The sequence below is a fragment of the Miscanthus floridulus genome, chromosome 15 (assembly GCF_019320115.1).
Source record: "Miscanthus floridulus cultivar M001 chromosome 15, ASM1932011v1, whole genome shotgun sequence".
Classification (NCBI taxonomy): Eukaryota; Viridiplantae; Streptophyta; class Magnoliopsida; order Poales; family Poaceae; genus Miscanthus; species Miscanthus floridulus.
In genome coordinates this window covers 25,420,585-25,441,707 of record NC_089594.1, presented here as the reverse complement: position 1 = coordinate 25,441,707, position 21,123 = coordinate 25,420,585, and the positions used below count along the sequence as shown (strand labels likewise).

Genomic DNA, 21,123 nt, shown 5'->3' with positions numbered 1-21,123 from the left:
GCCAAGTTGTGAGCAGTTGTGGGTGATTCACCGCGACGGAGTGTCAAAGAATCAACCCGTAGAGAGCACTTGATCCTTGCACGGATCAAGGGGGAGCTACACCCTTGCGCGGGTGCTCCAACGAGGACTAGTGGGGAGTGGCGACTCTTCAATACCTCGGCAAAACATCGCCGCGTTCCTCCCTCTCTATTTACTTTGAGCATTTACTTTGTGCAATTCAATTCTTGACTTTACATTCATAGAATTGCCATGCTAGAGTAGGATTGGAACTTAGGTTGCAAGTCTTTTGTGCGGTAGAACAATTAGAAACACCATCTAGGCACAAGGGGTTAATTGGGCTAACCATAGGATTTAATTATTGCAAAGAAATTTAGAATTAGCCCAATTCCCCCCCCCCTCTTGGGCATCTTGATCCTTTCACTTTGCAACCAGCATAATCCGAATTGGAATATCCAAGTAACACAAAAGTAGAGCCCTTAGGATACCACAAGCCAAGATTAGGAGTGTGCACTAAATACCGAAAAATTCTCTTAACAGCCATCAAATGGCATTCTTTCGGATTAGCTTAAAATCTTGCACACATGCACACGCTAAGCATAATATCGGGCCTAGATGCACAATGGTAAAGAAGGGATCTAACCATGGAGCGATATACCTTTTGATCGACGTCCTTTCCACCTTGATCAAGATCAAGATGTCCATTGGTTGGCATGGGTGTCTTGATGGGCTTGGCCTTGTCCATGTCAAACTTCTTCAACATGTCATTTGTGTACTTGATTTGACTTATGAATGTGCTATCCTTGAGTTGCTTGATTTGAAATCCAAGGAAGAACTTCAACTCTCCCATCATGGACATCTCAAACCTATTTTTCATAATCCAACTAAATTCCTCACAAAAATCCACATTAGTAGTACCAAATATTATGTCATCGACATATATTTGGCAAACAAAGATATCATTATTGACTTTGCGAGTAAATAAAGTAGGATCGGCCTTTCCTATCTCAAACCCTTGTTTGAGTAGGAAATCCTTCAAGCAATCATACCAAGCTCTAGGGCCTTGTTTGAGCCCATAGAGCGCCTTGTCGAGCTTGTAGACGTGGTTTGGATACTTGGGGTCTTCAAAGCCCGGTGGTTGCTCTACATACACCAACTCAGATAGGGGGCCGTTGAGAAATGCACTCTTCACGTCCATTTGATATAGCTTGAAATCATGATGAGCGGCATAGGCAAGTAGAATTCGAATTGATTCTAGCCTAGCCACTGGTGCATAGGTCTCCCCAAAATCCAAGCCTTCAATTTGAGTGAATCCTTGAGCCACCAACCTTTCCTTGTTCCTTGTTACCACGCCATGCTCATTTTGCTTGTTGCGGAAGACCCACTTGGTTCTAATCACATTTTGCTTGGGCTTTTCCACCAAGGACTAGACTTCATTCCGAGTAAAGTTGTTCAACTCCTCTTGCATGGCTATCATCCAATCCGGATCATTGAGTGCCTATTCCACCCTATGAGGTTCTAAAGGAGAAACAAACGAGTAATGTTCACAAAAACATGCTAAATGGGAACATATAGTTACCCCTCATCAAATGCTCCCCAATATGTTATCAACGGGATGATCCCATTGAATGGATTGATGCACTCTAGGATGTGGCACTTGTGTTGATCTTTGGATGGGGCCATCATCGTCATCATCATGGTCATGATCAATTGAAGGATCACAACCATGAGCTTGTGGAGGGTTGACTTCACTTCTTTCTTCATTGTTGAGTTGAGGTTGAGCTTGCTCTTTGTTGACACTATCTTCATCAGAATAACCTTGTGCTTCATTTGATCTCCCATCTTGATTATTTCTTGTTGCGGAAGCTTCACCATGTTCATTGGATGAAACATGATGAATGGTTGGATCAAGATCAACATGCACAACATGGTCTTCATCTTCGTCTTCGACGGGCTTTACTTCACCAATGGCAAGCTTCTTGATTGCTTTGTGTGGAGCTTCTTCATTACCTACAATCTCAACATCGACTTGCTCCTTTTGAGAGCCGTCGGTTTCATCAAAAGTCACGTCTACCACGATTTCAATCAAACCGGTGGTTTTATTGAAAACATGATATCCATGTTCGTTAGTACCATAACCAAGCATGAAGCCTTCATCAACCTTTGGTCCAAACTTGGAGCTTTTGGATTTCTTGTTAAGTATGAAACACTTAGATCCAAAAACTCTAAAGTAGTGCACCTTAGGCTTTTTACCAGTTAGAAGTTCGTAGGTGGTCTTTTCTCTTTTCTTGTGAAGATATAAGTGGTTGATGGCATGGCATGCCATGTTGACCGCTTCCGCCCAATAGTTGGTTGGAGTCTTGTACTCATCCAACATTGCTCTTGCGGCTTCTATGAGCGTTCAGTTCTTCCTCTCCACAACACCATTTTGTTGTGGAGTGTATGGAACCAAAAACTCATGCTTGATTCCTTCTTCATCAAGAAACTCTTCAATGTTGGTGCTCTTGAACTCTGTCCCATTGTCACTTCTAACTCTCTTGATCTTGACATCAAACTCATTTTGAGATCTTGCAAACTTCTTGAAGATACATTGGACTTCACTCTTTTCACGCAAAAAGAATACCCAAGTGAAACGAGAACAATCATCAACAATTACGAAACCATATTTGTTACCACCAATGCTTATATAAGCGATGGGTCCAAATATGTCCATGTGAAGCAACTCCAATGACCTTTCAGTTGTCACAACATTCTTGATGGGATGTTTAGCTCTAACTTGCTTTCCCGCTTGGCATGCGCTATAAATCCTATCTTTCTCAAAAGAAACATTTGTTAGTCCAAGGATATGTTTGCCTTTTTGAAGTTTGGCCAAGTTCCTCATCAGAACATGGGCAAGTCGGCGATGCCATAACCAACCCATGCTAGATTTTACCATTAAACAAGTATCAGGATTTACTCTATTTAATGTGAAATCAACTAGATAGAGTTTCCTTTTTAAATGACCTGTAAATGCAATAGAGGAATCCTTCCTTCTATAGACTTCCACACCCTTATCCGTAAAGAGACAATTGTAACCCATCTCACGAAGTTGTGAGACAGACAACAAATTGTATCTCAACAAATTTACAAGTAAAACATTTGAAATGGAATTATCATTTGATATAGCAATTTTACCTAAACCGAGAACTTCTCCTTTTCCATTGTCACCAAACACAATATTCCCACTTTGATCATGACTTGGTTGGAATGATGTGAACATGTCCTTCTCTCCGGTCATATGATTGGTGCATCCACTATCCAACACCCAACTTGTTCCACCGGAGGAATATTTCTACAAAGACAAATCAAGCTTTTGTTTTAGGTACCCAAAAGAATTTGGGTCCTAGGGGGTTAGTCACATAAAACTTGGGCACCCAAACACTCCTCATAATTTCCTTCCTCTTTTGGGCACCAACATACTTGACCACAATCTTGCCATCCTTGCCCCAACAACACATATAATCACTAGCATAGCACCGTGGAAGTGGTGCTTGTGGCTTGGGGGCCTCGGATTGCTTTGTCTTGATTGTCTTGTCACTTGTAGGTTGGATCTTGGGAATATAGACCTTGTTGTTGGCCTTGCATATAAGCTCATCAAGAGCAACGCCCTTGTTGAACTTCACACAAGGCACACTATTGATCATGTTCCTTCCATTGGCCTTTCCATCATACCTATTGTAGCCAATGCCTTCCTTGACTGATGGGTGTCTTGATGACTTGTATATAGTCTTGCTGGATTGCTCTTGACAATTGCACCGATTCTTCAAGATCATCTTCAACCAATGAATCTCCTTGTTTTTATTCTCTAACTGAACAAAGTTAGTTGTATATGCATTCACATCAATTTTATAGCATCTTTTACAACTATTACTAGTGGAGACACTAGAGTCTTCGGTTGCCTTAGGAGAAGTTGAAGTGCTAGCCCAAAGAGTACTATAGTTTAGCTCAAGATTTTGATATTTTCCTTCCAAGCTTGTGAGGCTTTCTTGAGCTATACTCTTCTCATTCTTGAGGCTAGCTACTTGATCATTAACCGAGGAATGTTCCTTAGTCAATTTCCCAATTGAGTCATTGGCTAAGGCAATTCTACGGTTAACTTCTCAACCTTCATCTTTTCCTCAGCGATAGATGCTTCAAGTGTAAGGTTTTTCTCTCTCTTGAGTGATTATATCTCCTTGCATCTCTAAGCATTTATCCCTCTTCTCTAATTTCTTCATTAGCATTTTTATTTTAGTGAAGGCCTTTTTACCAAATTTCTTTATCATGGTTGCTTCAATTTCTTCTATGTTCTCATCATAACTATCATACTCATCACTAGAGGGATCGGGTGTAACATGCACCTTCTCCCCCTTAGCCATGAGGCAAGTTGGAGTGTAGTAGTCATTGTCGATGAGGTTGGAGAAGAGCTTCGGTGATGAAGATAGGATGGGGAAGATCATGGTCGGTGAGGAAGAGTGGTGGATGGCGATGTTTGTGGCTCCCTTCTTCTTCTTCTCATCATCACTTGAGTCACTATCATTTGGCGCCCACTCTTCCCCAAGATGAGCTTCACCTCTCTTCTTGCCTTTGTTCTTCTTGTCTTCATCCTTGTCGTGCTTGTGCTTCTTCTTCTCATTAGAACAATCGGCTATGAAGTGACCGGTTTGACCACATCCATAACAAAACCTCTTTTTGTACCTTCTCTTTCCATCACCATAGGTCTTGCGGTTGCTCTTCTTCTTCATAAACTTTCTAAGATTTCTAATCACAAATGCAACCTCCGCATCGGAGTCTTCTTGTCCACTTAAGGAATCATCCTTCACTTTCTTCTTCTTCTCTTGACTTGAACCTTGACCTTCATGTTGTTGAGTCGCTTTAAGGGATGCATTCTTGTTGTATCCCATTGCATTAGGATTTTGATTGTGAGCATTGATTGCATCTTCATCTAGACACTCATGATGCTTGAGTTTTGAAAGAACTTCTTGGGGTGTCATCTCATCATAATCGGGCCTTTCCATGATCATGGATGCTAGCATGTTGTTCTTGGCTCTATAGGTTCTCAACATCTTTCTAGCAACCTTGCTGTCATCCCATTCGGTGCTACCAAGAGCTCTTATGCAGTTGACCAATGCCATAAGCCTATCGAACATGGATTGTGGTGTTTCATTTTGCAAGAACACAAATCTTTCCAATTCACCATGAAGTAACTCAATGTTGCCTTTTCTCACACTCCTATCTCCTTCAAATGACACTTTCAAAGTATCCCAAATTTGCTTTGCACTCTCCATTCCATTCACCTTTCTAAACTCATCCGGAGCTAGGCTTGACACAAGCAATGCTATGGCTTGTGCATTTTGATGGAGATTGTGCACTTCTTCTGGAGTTATCTCTCTATCTTCATCAATAGGAATCATCACACCAACATCCACAACTTCCCAAAGTCTTGCGGTAATGAGATTCATCTTCATCTTGTAAGACCAATCGGTGTATCTTGTTCCATCAAAGTGAGGTGGCTTGCCAATGTTGACAGAAGGAGTATGTAGAGGTGAACCTTTGATGAGTTGTCCATAGTCAAAGTTCATGTTTGAATATATTCCCTTTCCATGAGCATGTTCACCGGCTCCAATATCACTAGTGGCATCTTTGTTTGCTTCATTCTTACCACTTGTTGTATCATTCTTGCCACTTATTGCATCATCAACCTTCTTGCTCAATTCTTCTTTCATCTTGCTCATCTCATCTTGCATCTTCTTCATTTCATCTTGGAAGAACTTGACTTGAGCAGCCATCAACTCTTCAGCTATTTTCTTGGCCACTCGGCTTGCATCTTGTTGGACTCCGACATTGTTTCTTCTCACAAGGTGAAGCGCTAAAAGAAGACCTTGCTCTGATACCAATTGAAAGGATCTAATAATGTCTAGAGGGGGGGTGAATAGGTTTATCTAAAAATTAACTGCAAATGCTAAGTTCAAATTTGTTAGTCGATGTCGGAAGTCCCGATAGTTTGGGTCGAAACTCCTGACGTCGTCAGAAGTTCCAGTACAAACTGTCAGAAATCCCGATGCCTACGTGAACTACAAAAGCAGTGCCAAATTTAACTTTGCGGATATATAATCTTACAACCCCACTTCCTAGTGGTTTGATGAAGATGTTGGGTCACTTCCTTGACGCCGAAATGCCTCCAAACCGTAGATTGAGTCCAAACCCTAAAATGAAATTTGGGAGAGAGAAAAACAAACAAATACATGTAATCTCGAGCAAACACAACAACAAGCACACGGGACACAAGGATTTATCTCGAGGTTCAGCAACCCCACAAAGGAGCTCCTACGTCCTCATTGTTGAGGTGACCACAAAGGTCAGAGTCTCTTTCACCTCCTTGCCTCTCTCAAAGCAACCACAAAGGTCACTTGAGCTTTTTCACTAAGAAATCAAGGGTAATACAAACTTCCTAAGACTCTTCCATAAGATGGAAGCTCTTGGACAATGCCTAGCCGGCTAGGAGCAAAACCCCAAGAGTAATAGACGCAAATTCAATTGGCTTGGCAAAGAAATCAAGTGCTCATGCTTGCCAAAGTGATTCTCTCACTTAATCCACTCTCCTTTCACTCAAAACCCTAGGGGAATCGAAGATCAGAGAAAAGGGGAGAGGAGAGGGGCGCCTTGAATGCTTGGGAGCTATTTTTAGATGAAGGTGCATGAGCAGTGAATCAGTGAGTGTCGGTTAGAAGTGAGGTGAGGGCTATTTATACTCACAGTAGAAATCTAACCGTTTAGATCTATGTCAAAAGTTTCGACGCAGATCTCGGGACTTCCGACCTTATTAGAAACACTGTTCATGTAGGGTCATAGTCCACATGAGCAAGTGAGTGTCAGAACTCCCGACAAACATTGGGACTTCTGACTGTCGGGACTCCTGGTGTACGTCGGGACTTTCGACGTGCGTAGTCATCCGGCCAGCAAAACCCTAGGTGTCGGGACTCCCGACTTGGGTCGAGACTTCTGACTATCGGGAGTTCTGACTCACATCAGGACTTCTGACGGCCATGGTCACCTCATAGGCTAAGTGATTGGGCGTTAGGACTTCCAGCGTGAGTCGTGGCTTCTGACGGTCGAAAGTTCTGGCTTACGTCGGGACTTCCGACACCAACAATCACCGAAAAATATTCTACGTGCTTGTGGAGTGCTAGAGTGTCTCTCTTATGATTTTATTTTTATGCTTGAGCACTCTATCTTCCTTAGACCAACTAAGTTTGCATCCATCTATATAGTGTGGCGGATTCTAAACTCAAAAATAAAATATAAAACCATTGGAGAGCGCTTTGAGTTCGTCCGCCTTTACAACTTCAAGAATTGAGGGATACCATTTCATCTTTATCAACTCTTTGAATCTTTCATGGGACTAATATCTGCGACATATCTCATTAAGATCACATTAGTCCCTAATTTGGATGTCATCAATACACCAAAACCCACATAGGGGGCAAATGCACTTTCAGCAATGAGCAAGCAGCATCCCTCCTCTCTCTCTCTCTCTCTCTCTTTCTCTCTCACGTTGCTCCTTCCACCAGATCCCCTATGTGGCGAGAGATCTGGTGGTGATGGAGACTGTGCCGCCGACTGCAGGGGTTGTGGGGGGCTTCATGTCCTACATTGAGCACTGGCGGCCATGATGGGGTCCTCACCGGCATCATGGTAGGCAGAGTTGATCTGATCGATGGTGGCGACGTCACGGCTTCCTCCGGTGAACTCCGCGCGCCGGCGAGCCTCCATTTCATAATCAACAAGTAGATGTTGTGCTTGAAGCGCATGTTGCAAGTGTCTAGTTCAAGTGTTGCAGATGTTTTAGAGGTATATTGCAAGTGTTTCATATGGATGTTGTAAAAGCATGTCGGGATGTTGCATATGTTGTAATGGTTGTACACGTATGTTTCAAATATTTGTTCACAATATTTCATCTATTTTTTCAGACAAATGTTGCAAGAGTGTTTATTTGGATGTTACATATATTTCACGCATATGTTGCAAGTGTTTTATTTGAATGTTACATATGTTTGCAATAGCTTCAAGTGTTTTTTAGGTGTTTTTGCAAGTGCTTTAGACACATGTTTTAAGTGTTTCATTTGACTTTGTTCGTATGTTGCAGTGTTGTATTTGGATATTTCAAAACTAGATCGGGTGTTGCATCTCCCTCCTCGTCTTCTACCGCCTCACCTCGTTGTCTCCTCCTTACCTTCTGCTACCTTTGCATCCTTCTCAGACTGTAGAGGGGGTGTGGCGGGGGGCAGTGGAGGGGATGCGCCAAGGGATGGTGACGTGGACGCGAGCGCGCGCTCTCCCTTTCTTTGTTACGCGGGCAGGATAAGGATACCGCTTCGTTGTTTTGTTATTGCGAGTAGCATAAGATCGGACTTCCGTTGGTGAGCTGCGACACCAGCCCACAGTTGATGGATCGTTTAATAGTTGGCTGGTGGGAGCTGCGTCCGGATGCATCCTGGGCACTGGACATCCTGACACTAGCATCTCCTTGTATCTTGCGTACAACAAACCCTGAGCCCAAGGGACAAACAATGGCAATTCGCTGTTGTTAAGTTCCCAGCAAATTCAAGGGAAGAAATTGCTCGATATTAATCAGACTATTGGTGTTTCGGACCGGGGGGTCCTCAACCAACCAGTGAATTTGAACTGCGTGTTCCCAATCCCGGATGGTGATGCAAAGAGACACAAGGCTTATACCGGTTCAGGCAATTCGTGCCCTATGTCCAGTCTGAGAGATCGATCTTGTATTCCTTGCACCAAAGTGCTTGTAGTAGGGGGTTACAAGCCAGGTGAGAGAGGGAGCTAGTCCCAGGTCTCGGCGTGGAGTGGTGCGAGCTGCTTGAGATGTTGCTCTCAGGCGGCTGGGATGTGTGTGTGTGTGTGCGTTACAGGGTGTTCTTCTCCGTGAGTTCTCTCCCTCTCTAAATGGCCTAAGTCCTCTCCTTTTATAGTTGAAGGGAGGACAAGGACAGTACATTGTGCTAACTATATGGCGTCGTGCCAACAGGGGCGGCATGGCCGAGCCCTGTGGCCTGCTCCTGTGGCGGTGTGGTCATCGGAGTGGTCTGTCCTTGGAGCACTAGGGCGGCATGGTGGTCACATCCGATCCTGTACGTCATGGGAGCTCCAGGACTACCTCAGAGTGGGTGCAGTGGCGAACGTGCGAGCCGCTGTGGACTGAATGTGCATGAGGCCGAGGCTCGGTTGGTGCCGAGGCTACACCGTCGTGGAGGGGTCTCGGTGGACATGAATCCCGAGATAGCCGAGACCCTAGTGCATAGTGCTGAGGCTTGGAGAGAGCGATTGATCCGTGGTGCTGGTTTGAAGATGGTGATGACCCAGGCCAGGCCGCCCATGTCGTGTTGTTTTCGAGGCAGGGATCATGGGGCACAGTGTGGTGCGGGCGCTGATCATGTGCACAGCGTTAGGATACAGTGACCGGTAATCCCCATCGTGCCCTGTCCTAGCTGGTATGGTGCCGATGCGACCCCATGTCCCGTCGGCCATTCTGCGGTGTCGAGCCATCGTTCGGCTGAGATTGCGGGAGTGGTTGACGTATTAATGGGACATGACGTGCTATCAGGAGGGTCGGTTGAGGTGGGGGGTGACGGGCTAAGGACAAACCGGCCTCGAGCGATACGGAGAATGAGGCCTCGCGCGAGACAGAGATCGGACTCCTTACCGAGGCCTTCCGTGAGAGGTCTCGCGCGAGGCGGAGATTGCACTCCTTGCCGAGGCCTTCCATGAGAGGCCTCGTGCGAGGCAGAGATTGCACTCCTTGCCGAGGCCTTCCATGAAAAGCCTCACGTGAGGCGGAGATTGCATCAGGACGCCGAGACCTCCTGTGCAAGGCTCGAGGCGGGGCGGTGAGCCTAGTAGGTTCGGACGTGGCCGGTGAGGAGCCTATGGCTTAGCTTCTAGCTTTGCTTTTTGATGGGATTTAAGTGACCCTTTTGATGTTTGCTCAGGGTACCCGGTTCTACAGTACCCGATAGTAGCCCCCGAGCCCCCGGAGGAGTGCGTGCACTCTCCCGGGGGTTTGCCGAGGCTTGGTTTATAGCCGCTCCCGTAGGAATTGGGTTTTGTTTCTTGAGGTTTCGGTGGGTGAGCGCGAGCGCACCCACCGGGTGTAGCCCCCGAGGCCCTAGAGGAGTGGAGTTACTCCTCCAGGGGCTTTTTTCGTTTTCGCGTTTTGAGTGAGGAGTTTTTATCGTATTTGCCGAGCCCACAAGTGCAAATTCGGGTCGCAGGAGTCTCGGCGAGGTTGCAGGAAAAGCCCTCTAGCCTTCGCACAGAGCGAGAGGTCCGTCAGGGGTCCCCCTGGCTTTTGGTACGACCCTCACGCTTCCTTTTTGCTCAGAAGGAGGGGTGGAATGTGCCAGGCTACCCTCGATGGGCACGAGCGTGGACACTTCTAGTGAGCTATTATCGGGTGAGTCTGAGTGGAGGCCCATGCCCCGTTCGCTAGGGGACAGCTAGCGGTCCAGAGACACACTCCAAGAGTACCGGAGGGTTTCTCTAGTGGGTGCCGAGGCCATTCGCTGGGCCTCGGTGGCTCGGTGCGTCCCTACGGTGGGATCCCATTTGGAGACTTCCCTACCGGTCTCGGACACGACTTAGGACGCCCCGAGTGATTGTTCGCTCGGGCCTCAGCCATTCATAGGCTCGCCCCGAAGTCGTCCCTGACTCTGTTGCCCTGGGGCGGCTGTCGAAACCTCTGGGGGCCCAGCCTTCGAACCCCTAGACCATAACGGGCTCGGTGCCCTTTATCGTATTTGTAACGAAACTTCTAGCGTGGACTTAGATTGTTTGTCTTTGTCTTGGGTGCAGGAAGAGCCCCCGAGCCTCCGCCCGGAGCATGAGGGCGATCAGGGGTCCCCTGGCTTTTTTATTCGACTCTCTCATGTCCTTTTCGTTTGGATGGAGGGTTTGTTTGCCGAGCCCATTCGGGTGCGAGCCAGAGCCACTGGGTCTCGGCATGGTTGCAGGAAGAGCCCCTAGCCTCTGCACGGAGCGAGAGGGCCGTCGGGAGCTTCCCTGGCTTTTTATACGCCCCTCGCGTGTGAGGGTTTGTTTGCTGAGGCCCCTTTGGGTGCGAGCCTGGGTCGTGGGGTCTTGGCATATCTGCAGGAAGAGCCCCCTAGCCTCTACGAGAGGGCCGTCAGGAGCTCCCCTGTATTTTTGTACGACCCTCGCGCTTCCTTTTCGCTCAGAAGGAGGGTTTGTTTTGCCGAGCCCCTTCGAGTGCGAGCCGGGGTCGCTGGGTCTCGGCAAGGTTGCAGGAAGAGCCCCTTAGCCTCTGCATAGAGCAAGAAGGCCGTCGGGGGTTCCCCTGACTTTTTGTACGACCCTCATGCTTCCTTTTCGCTCGGAAGGAGGGGTGGAATGTGCCTTGCTACCCTCGGTGGGCATGAGCGGTGGCACTTCCGGTGAGCTGTTATCAGGTAAGTTCGAGTGGAGGCCCGTGCCCCATTCGCTGGGGGCCAGCTAGCGGTCCAGAGACACACTCCAAGAGTACCAGAGGGTTTCTCTAGTGGGTGCCGAGGCCGTTCGCTGGGCCTCGATGGTTCGGTGCCTCCCTACGGTGGGATCCCATTCAGAGACCTTCCTGCCGGTCTCGAACACGACTTTGGGCGTCCCAAGCGTTTCGCTTGCTTGGGCCTCAGCCCCGTATAGGCTTGCCCGCGGTCGTCCCTGACTCTGTTATCCTAGGGCGGCTGTTGAAACCCCTTGGGGTCCAACCTTCGAACCCCTGGACCGTAATAGGCTCAGAGCCTGGTTCCTTCATATGAAAGGAATAGGCCGGGGGGAATATCTTCCCCTTTGGCTCAGCAATGGGTGGCGCGCCTTTTGAGGTGGTTTCCTAGGGAGGCAAAACGACGCCTGCTGCCGTAGTGGCCGAGCGTGATGTGGTGGATGGGACGTAACTGTTCTCGCATTTAATGAGAAAGACGTGAGCGCGTGGGCCGGCGAAATCGGCTCGTGGTTAACTGCGCCGGATCGGGGGGAAACTTCCCCGATTTCGTCGCCCGTTCGTTTCGCCTTCCCGTTGCATAAATACTCGAAGAGTCTCGCCCCTCCTCACCTTACCTTGCCTGCATTAGCTCTGCCTCCGTCGAGCCGTCGCTAGAGCAGCGGGTGCCGGGAAGAAGAAGGGAGAAGAGCGAGCCTAGGGAGAAAGCGAGAAAAAAGCGAGAGCGTGGGAGAGAGAGAAAAACTCACCGCCGCATCCGATCCCTCCATCGCACTCATGGCCGGCGACATCGTTGTTGTCGAGGCGGACCCCTAGGATCCTTCCGATGTTACCGTGGAGACACTCCAGTCGCTCGTTGATGGTGGACTCCTTCGTCTGGTGACGGACCCCACCAGGCCAGAGTGGATTGCTCCGTACGGTGAGCCAGAGCTGAGGCCTCACGATGGCTATGTCGTGAGCTTTGTCTCCTTTCACGAGCGCGGCCTTGGCGTCCCGGTGGATCGGTTCATGTGGGCGCTCCCGCACTACTACGGCATGGAGCTCCACAACTTCAATCCCAACTCCATCGCTTAGGCGGTGTGGTCATCGGAGTGGTCTGTCCTTGGAGCACTAGGGCGGCGTGGTGGTCACATCCGATCATGTGCATCATGGGAGCTCCAGGACTGCCTCGTAGTGGGTGCGGCGGCGAACGTGCGAGCCGCTGTGGACTGACTATGCATGAGGCCGAGGCTCGGTTGGTGCCGAGGCTGCACCGCCGTGGAGGGGTCTCGGCGGACACGAATCCCGAGATAGCCGAGACCTTGGTGCATAGTGCTGAGGCCCGGAGAGAGCGATTGATCCGGGGTGCTGGTTTGAAGATGGTGATGACTCGGGCCAAGCCGCCCATGTCATGTTGTTTTCGAGGTGGGGATCGTGGGGCACAGTGTGGTGCGGGCGCTGATCGTGTGCACAGTGTCAGGATACAGTGACCGATAATCCCCACTGTGCCCTGTCCTAGCTGGTATGGTGCTGATGCGACCCCATGTCCTGTCGGCCATTCTGCGGTGTCGAGCCATCGTCCGGCTGAGATTGCGGGAGTGGTTGACGTATTAATGGGACATGACGTGCTGTCGGGAGGGTCGGTCGAGGCGGGAGGTGACGGGCTAAGGACAAACCGGCCTCGAGCGATACGGAGAATGAGGCCTCACGCGAGACGGCGATCGGACTCCTTGCCGAGGCCTTCCGTGAGAGGCCACGCGCGAGGCGGAGATTGCACTCCTTGCTGAGGCCTTCCGTGAGAGGCCTCGCGCGAGGCGGAGATTGCACTCCTTGCCGAGGCCTTCCGTGAAAAGCCTCGTGCGAGGCGGAGATTGCGTCAGGACGCCGAGACCTCTTGTGCGAGGCTCGAGGCGGGCGGTGAGCCTGGTAGGTTCGGACGTGGCCGGTGAGGAGCCTACGGCTTAGCTTCTAGCTTTGCTTTTTGATGGGATTTAAGTGACCCTTTTGATGTTTGCTCGGGGTACCCGGTTCTACGGTACCCGACACAGACCGTCACCAAAACCATGCATCCGATCCAATGGCGATTGACTAGCATAAATTAGTGCAGTCATTGGCGTACACGTACAAAAAGATAAAGGTAAAGACCGGTAGCAGCAGCTGCTACGAACAGCAGCGACACGACGACGACCACGATCCCAACAATCTTCGTCGTGGTTTTTGCCTTTTGCTGCTGCCGAGAACTTCGCTTTCCCTCACGGCGGCGGCTGCCGTCTCGCCGCGGCTGGCGGATCGAGACGCGTGGCCGAGGGTTCCCATGACGACCTTGCTGCTGACCAGCACGGAGTTGGTGACCCCTTGCACGTTGCTGTTCATGTAGATGTTGACGCAGCAATGCCGGTGCCCGCCGCAGCTGCAGCAGCCCGACACCGATGCTGCCAGGGCACGGTACGCGACAGCGGACATGGTCGCCCCCGTGTTCGTGCAGCCCTCGGCGGCGAGCCGTCCCCAGTTTGGCCAGGAGGCGCCGCCGTCCTACCGAGGACATGACACTCATACATATTATCATGTTTGGCGCATGGTATGGAGGGGTATGAGGCCAGTAAAGGTGTCCAAGTCAAGAAGGAGGCCCGAGGCTAATTCGGTTTGAGTCCCCGAGGTAGAGGCCCAAAGCAACTCAAGTTCGAGTCTGCCCCGGCCTCTAGGACCAGTCTGTCTTAAACTGGTCACCCAGGACGCATCCGGACTCCGTTTTCGACGATCCACATATGGTTGAAAAGTTAATTTGATAAGAAAGCCAATCCAACTGATCTCACGTCAAAAGCGCTTCGTAATCAACAGGAATCGTCGAAACAAGTCAGCGTCCAGAATCTGCCAGGATGCTGCGACACTGTCTTTTGGTCCGTTCGACCGTGTATCGTGTTTGGGCCCATTAGGGGGCGCATCTAGGGGGTGACGCCCAAGACTCTATAAATAGCAATCGTCGCTCTCCTTACGGTTTGTGATTTTGTTTAGTTCTTAATTTCTTCGTGAAACAGACGTCGTTTTGCTGCAACTATGCCACCAAGGCTGCTTGCTGTGAACCAGAGCCCCAGTTCTTGATCTTGTTCGCCTGTGGCGATCAGTCCTTTCGAATGAAGACTTGAACTCCTTCTTGTTTTCATAAGCCTCATATTTATTTGCAATTTCAGATTGCGTTCATCATGTTCTTGCTTGTGTTCTCGATTCATTTGCAGAAAAGCCTTCTCAGCGAGGTCAATCGTGTTCGCGTGATTGATAACCAACGGAGCAGTGGTATAATGGTTGTGGGGTCCGAATCAGTCTGGGTTCGAAACCTAGATTGTGAACGTCGAGTCTCCACCAATCGACACTATCATACATTTCGAAAGATCGGACCTAGTCTATATCACGTCCCTGCTCCAACGCTCATCCTGAACCTGCAGAAGGAATGAAACAACCAACAGAAATGACAACACTGTACCGTGCTTTGCTTGGCCGGCCGGAGAGCTAGCGTTGCATTGTATTGTACGTAAAAACGTAAAAGGCGGATTGCTGTGAGGCAAAGCAAAGCATAGAACTCGACGCATGGACAGAATCGCCGTGCCTTGGAGTTCCGCACAGGTAAGGCATTGCACCCCAAACATTTTCCAGCTAGAGCATCGAACCGCCCATCGTGTGAGCAGAGTGTTGTTCTTGGCCGGTCAAGACGACCGACCTGACCTGTGTCCGTCTTGTCCTCGTATAGGGTGGCCACAAATTCTGTCTGTACACGTCCTTCTTCTACTATATGAAATTCTACACAAGTTTGCTGGATTTTGTCCGACCTTCATGCTTCTCTTTAGTTTCTTTACAAAACAGTAATTAGTAGTAATAATTATTGCAAATAATTATACTACTTTTCATGGCTTTTCTAGTTTACTCAAGGCTCAATCTGGTCCATGCACTTTTAAAGTTGGAGGATTGGACATTTTATTTTTGCAAAATAAGTACATACTCCCTCCATCTATTTCAAATTACAAGACGTCTTGGATTTTCTAGATGTAAAGCTTTTGCTATATACTTAGATATACATTATGTGTATATACATAGTAAAAGTAATGTATCTATTAAATTCAAAACGTCTTATAATTTCGAACGCAGAGACTAGTAAACATTTAAAAAGTCTGTTATAATAGTATAATTATTGCTTTGGCATGCAAATTGACACCAACTATGTGAGGCCTCAATGCTGCCCAAAAATGTTCTGCCACTGTTGTTGAAGAAAAATGAGAAGCTATCTTAAGACGGCAACAAATAACTATTTTTTCGCAACATTTAAGCAGGTAACTACCTAGAAGGAGAGGAGCAAATTGGCTGGATTCCTCTTATTTTATTTCCCCAGTGGAGATCCAATGTTTATAAGCAATTTTTGGCAAGAATTGTTCACTGGTATAGAAACGTTTTTTTGTTGACACTTGTTATTCTTTCACTGGTAATTTAATAAAATGTATAGACGCCAATAGAAATCAAAACGTGGGTCCATGACTATGAACCACCGTTCTAAATACATATTTACTAGTAGTTTCCTTAAGCCTATCGCTAGTACAAATCATGTCTTTAATTTACACTTGCAATTCTCTTAAGGATGCCGCCCGTAAAAGTGGGTCATTTTATTTTCTATCCTATACATAAAGAATTTGAAAAGTTTTAGATATACATAAATTCTTTATTTTAGATCGAAGAAAAAAATCAAAACGCTGTTGTATTAAGCAACTGACACAAGTATGGTCACACCATGGGGTTTGGCGTGACTTAGCTGTTTGAGTGCTTCTGATTTTTATGGCGACGTGCGATGAGCAACTAAAACACCCATAGCATTAGAATTGAAGGAGAGACATCGCCACATCGGAATTCAGGAGGCTTTGATCTTAGATAGAAAGTTCCTATGGCAGCGTCGACCGATCAGGCTGACATTGAATTTACCTTCATCGTAACGCACCGGTCTCGCTCAAAGGTTTAATTTTCTAACCATTATATTTCATACTACTTTTTGTTATGTGTGTGCTAATTTATGAGAAAAAACATACTTTATTTAATAGTACTGTAATCATAGATATCACAATCAGAATCTGCAGCTTCTCCTAGTGACGTGGGGTTCTCCTAATATTTAGCATTTAACATTTAGTATGAGCTTCCTGACCAAATGCCTCCTAGAGGTGATTCGCATGTGCTAGGATTGATGGTAGTGTTCTTGTTACTACTTAGTTATGTCTATCATGATTTATATATACGAAATATAATTTCGCAAAGACCTAATTTTCCAACAGTACTTCATTTCACATGTGAGACTAGATTCTATTTTCCATTGTCAAATTGAGTAGTGGTTGCCGGCCTTCCCGACGCGCACCATCAAACCAGGATTAATTATTGACGACATCGAAACAAACACCCGGTTTTGCCGGAGGCCACCAAGCATGACAACCCCTTCTTGCTTGGACATCACCACCGATAATCCCACATTTAACCAGGCACACAGCACACTCTTGCATTGCATCAAGACGAGGTCCCCTCATCGATCATGGCGGCCTCCTCCTTCCACCGCGCTCTCGGCGGTGGCGAAGACGCGCGTACGGAGCTAGTACTGCTAGTCCTGTCTTCCGTGGTCGTCGCCTTGGCGTCCTCCGCCTCGGCCATCGATGAACGCAACCTCACCGCCGAGTTTGTCCAGGTGGAGCTCACGGAGAGCAACTTCAAGGTGCAGAGGCCCTACGACGTGCCGGAGAACCAGCGCTACAGCTACGACAACGTCACCGGCGTGCACACCTTCTTGGTCTACGCCGGCGACAAGCCCTTCAACACCGTCACCGGCACCCTTCCCCGCACCGAAGTCCGCCTCGCCGTAAGGAAGCACCCAAAGCAACCAAGGGTTCACTACCTTCCTCACCAATTTCTTCTCCATGATGCATATATATACACGTGTGTTTTTGCACTTGCAGGGCCATGACTACTCGTCGGGGGTGTGGCAGTTCGAGGGCTACGGCTACGTGCCGACGGGGACCTCCGGCGCATCGGTGATGCAGATCCACAACGAGCAGGGAGCAGCGCACGCCACGGTGCTGATGCTGCACGTCTACAACGGCACGCTGCGGTACTACAGCGGCGAGGCCGTGGAGGACCGCATCTACGACCGCTGGTTCCGCCTCAATGTGGTGCACGACGTCGCCGCGTCCACGGTGGCCGTCTACGTCGACGGCCGCCGCAAGTTTGGCGCCAGCGTCATCCCCAGTGATTCTTACTACTTCAAGTTCGGGGTGTACATGCAGCACCACGACGTGTCGCCGCTCATGGAGTCGCGCTGGAGGAACATCACCGTATACACGAAGAGCACGACGAGCAGCGCCACGACGTGTCGCCGCTCATGGAGTTCGCGCTGGCTACTAGCTAGCCTTCTACTAGTCATTACTCTAGCTATATCCATTTGAGATTTTGAGTTGTTGAAATTTAAAACGGTTTCAACAAATCAACGGCCCCGCGGTCGGTTGTGTACGGTTTAAATTCTCTTCCTCTTAATGAAAAACAGGTACACACCTGGTCGCGAAAAAAAAACGGTTTCAAACAATACAGTGGCAATCGAGCTATAGACAGTGACAGCTAGTGTAGGAGCACTCCCTAGCTCTTTGATCCCTCAAAAAACTCATAATGAAAAATAAAATGTTTTTGTTGTGTCTTGAGGAGATGGAGATTATATTTTTGTGCCACGAGTGTCACTATTCTACGGCTGTAGCTATCAGAGCAGCAGGGCAGCCTTATATTAGCTTGCTGCTGGAACTGGAATCAGGAACCGAGGCCGGCAGTTGACCGGCCCACTGTTAAGTTTCCGGCGATTGGCAAATGGCAAAAGAAATTTAGTGGAGTCATTCGCGTACGCGTACAAAAAGATGGAGGCAAAGGATGGTCGTCGCCGCAGCTGCTAGGAACAGCAACGACGACACGACGACGGCGACGATGCCAATCTTGATCGTCTTCGCCATATGCTGCAGCTGCTGGTGTCGCTTTCCCTCACGGCGGCGGCAGCGGCCGTCTCGCCGCGGCTGGTGGTGGCGGCTGGAGGCGATGCGCGGGCCGGGGTCCCTCATGACGACCTTGCTGCCGACCAGCACGGAGTTGGTGACTCCTTGCACGTTGTTGTTCACGTAGATGTTGACGCAGTTGCCGTGCCCGGCGCCGCAGCTGCAGCAGCCGCCCGATACCGACGCCACCGGCGCGCTGTGCGCGGCGACGGACATGGTCGCCCCCGTGCTCGTGCAGCGCTCGGCGGCGAGGTGGCGGCCCCAGCTTGGCGGAGAGCCGACGCCGCTGCCGGCAGCCCCAGGACCCATCCTGGACGAATGAAACAGCCAAGGGAAATGGCGAGCCCGACGCAGCGTGACACCATATCGTCTCGACGATACAACTCGCGCCTGCTCTCCACTTATAGGGGCCCCGGCAGGAGATTAAAAGCACGCTGCTGGATGCCAGGCCAAGCAAAGCACTGGGTGTAGAATCACCGTGCCTTGTAGGTGGAGTACACGCAAGGTATGATGCCTTACATTAAGCGCGTTGGTTATGATTTCTATTAGACCTGTTATTTTCCAGCAGTGCTGGCGCCCACACCCCATGCGGGGCCTCGTGTCGCCTCAAACGTCACCTGCACGAGAAGAGAGGGAGGGGGCGGCTCCCACTTGCGCCATTGGTTCGGATGCCCAGCCGGTACGGGAGACGCCGAGACAAGGCAGCAGAAGACAAGAAAGGAATGCAACACCCGATCTATTTTTAAAATATCTAGATGCAACGCTTGCAACATACGTCTGAAGACAGATGAAATACTTAAAACATGCATATAAAACACTAGCAAAAAAAAAACCTGAAAACCATTATAAAACATACGGAACATCGAGATAAAACACTAGCAACATATGTGTGAGACATATGTAACATTCAGATAAACACACTTACAACACACGTCTGAAAAATAGATGAAATATTGAGAACAAAAGCTTGCAACATACGCTTACAACCATTGAACATATGCAACATCTCGATCTACTTTTGCAACATCCATATGAAACAATTGCAGCAAACCTACGAAACAACTAAAACATTTAAAACATAGACTTGCAACATTTGTTTTTCTCCCTTCTTTCGTACGACATAGCGCAGACACTACGGGAAACGAAGCCTTTGTCGAGTGTCAAAAATCGGACACTCGGCAAACACCTTCTTTGCCGAGTGCCGCACTCGACAAAAAATTTCTTTGTCGAGTGTCGGGCACTCGGCAAAAAAGGGCACTCGGCAAAGGACCTCTTTGCCGAGTGCCAAGCTCTCGGCAAAATCTCGGCACTCGGCATAGGCTGCCCCGCGTAATGGTGTTTGACCACGTCCTTCTTTGCCGAGTGCCTGAGTGCCCCTGACACGGCGCTCGACAAAGATTCAATATTTTTTTTCGAAATGTCTTTGCCGAGTGCCTATCAGCTTCGGCACTCAGCAAAGGGAGGAATTAAAAAAATTACATTTTTTTAATTACCTTTGCCGAGTGCCCCTGTGAAGGCACTCGGCAAAGACCCCCTTTGCCGAGTGCCATGCCCCGGCACTCGGCAAAGTTTTTTTATTTTTTTTTGTTTTTGGTCTCCAAATTTTTTGTGCAGCCCTTCTAAAGTACCTGGAACTCCTCGTTAGAATTTAGGGATTTTTTGTGGCTTTTTGATATATTTAGTTACTTTATTTTGTTTACTTGAATTTTTTCGAAAAATATAAATTTGAACTGCACGTGGTACGAATAATGGAATTTAATGATTAAAAATTTGATAGTCATGTTAGTGAGTGTAGTGTGAGGCCGTATCCAGGAACGAACCCAAAATTTTGGACATCTTGTTCATGAAACATGACCACGAACTTGCGTGCGAAGTGTTTTTAAATTCTATAAAAACCAAACGAAGTCCAAAAATCATGAAACTTGTTGAGATGTCGTGATATCGTATGTGGAGGCTATGATAAAAATTTCAGAAGATTTCGTGCACGTTATCACATACGATGCTTACAAACCAGGACATCTCTACACGGAGCCACCGGGCTGCCACCGCCCGCGCGCCGGTGCCGCCACCGCCCGCCACCGCGACGCTAGGCCGCCCGCGTGCCCGCGCCACCGCGACGCCAGGCCACCCGCGCTGCCTAGCTGCCCGAGCGGCCGCCAGCCACCGGGCCGCCGCCGTCGCGGCGCCCGACCCCGTTCCCGACTCCGGCGACCCCGACCCTGACCCCGACCTCGACACCGCCCGCCCCTACCCCCGGCGCCCGTCATGTATGCCCTCTCTCTTGTTGTTGTCATGATAGTGATAGTTGTAGTAGTACTGCTAGTGGTAGTAGTAGTATTAGAAGTAGTGATAGTAGTAGTGGTAGTAGTAGTAGCAATAGTGGAAGTAGTAGTAGAAGTAGTGGTACTACTTGGATATATTCTTCTGCATGGATTGATATCCAAACTACATGGCTTCTCTTGAGACATATGTGCTTGTCGGCCATCATGCCGTTGTTTTTTGCAGGTTTTGGAAACCTCACCGTGCAGGGGAGGTTCTGCCGAATTTTTTTTAAATGACAGTTTTTGTTCC

At 48.7% G+C, this 21,123-nt stretch overlaps 2 protein-coding genes across 2 annotated transcripts; one reads left to right on the top strand and one right to left on the bottom strand.

The window, feature by feature from the left end:
* Positions 1–13,967: 13,967 nt before the first annotated feature.
* On the top strand, positions 13,968–17,964 carry LOC136507234 (citrate-binding protein-like). Its single transcript, XM_066502025.1, has 4 exons — positions 13,968–14,084; positions 14,740–14,797; positions 17,011–17,381; positions 17,479–17,964. The coding sequence occupies exons 1-4, from the start codon at positions 13,968–13,970 to the stop codon at positions 17,962–17,964; spliced, it is 1,032 nt and encodes a 343-aa protein (XP_066358122.1).
* A 272-nt stretch (positions 17,965–18,236) lies between these two features.
* LOC136506610 (uncharacterized) lies at positions 18,237–18,904 on the bottom strand. The gene has a single exon (XM_066501515.1). The coding sequence runs from the start codon at positions 18,859–18,861 to the stop codon at positions 18,397–18,399; it is 465 nt and encodes a 154-aa protein (XP_066357612.1). The 5' UTR covers positions 18,862–18,904; the 3' UTR covers positions 18,237–18,396.
* Between the last annotated feature and the right edge of the window lie 2,219 nt (positions 18,905–21,123).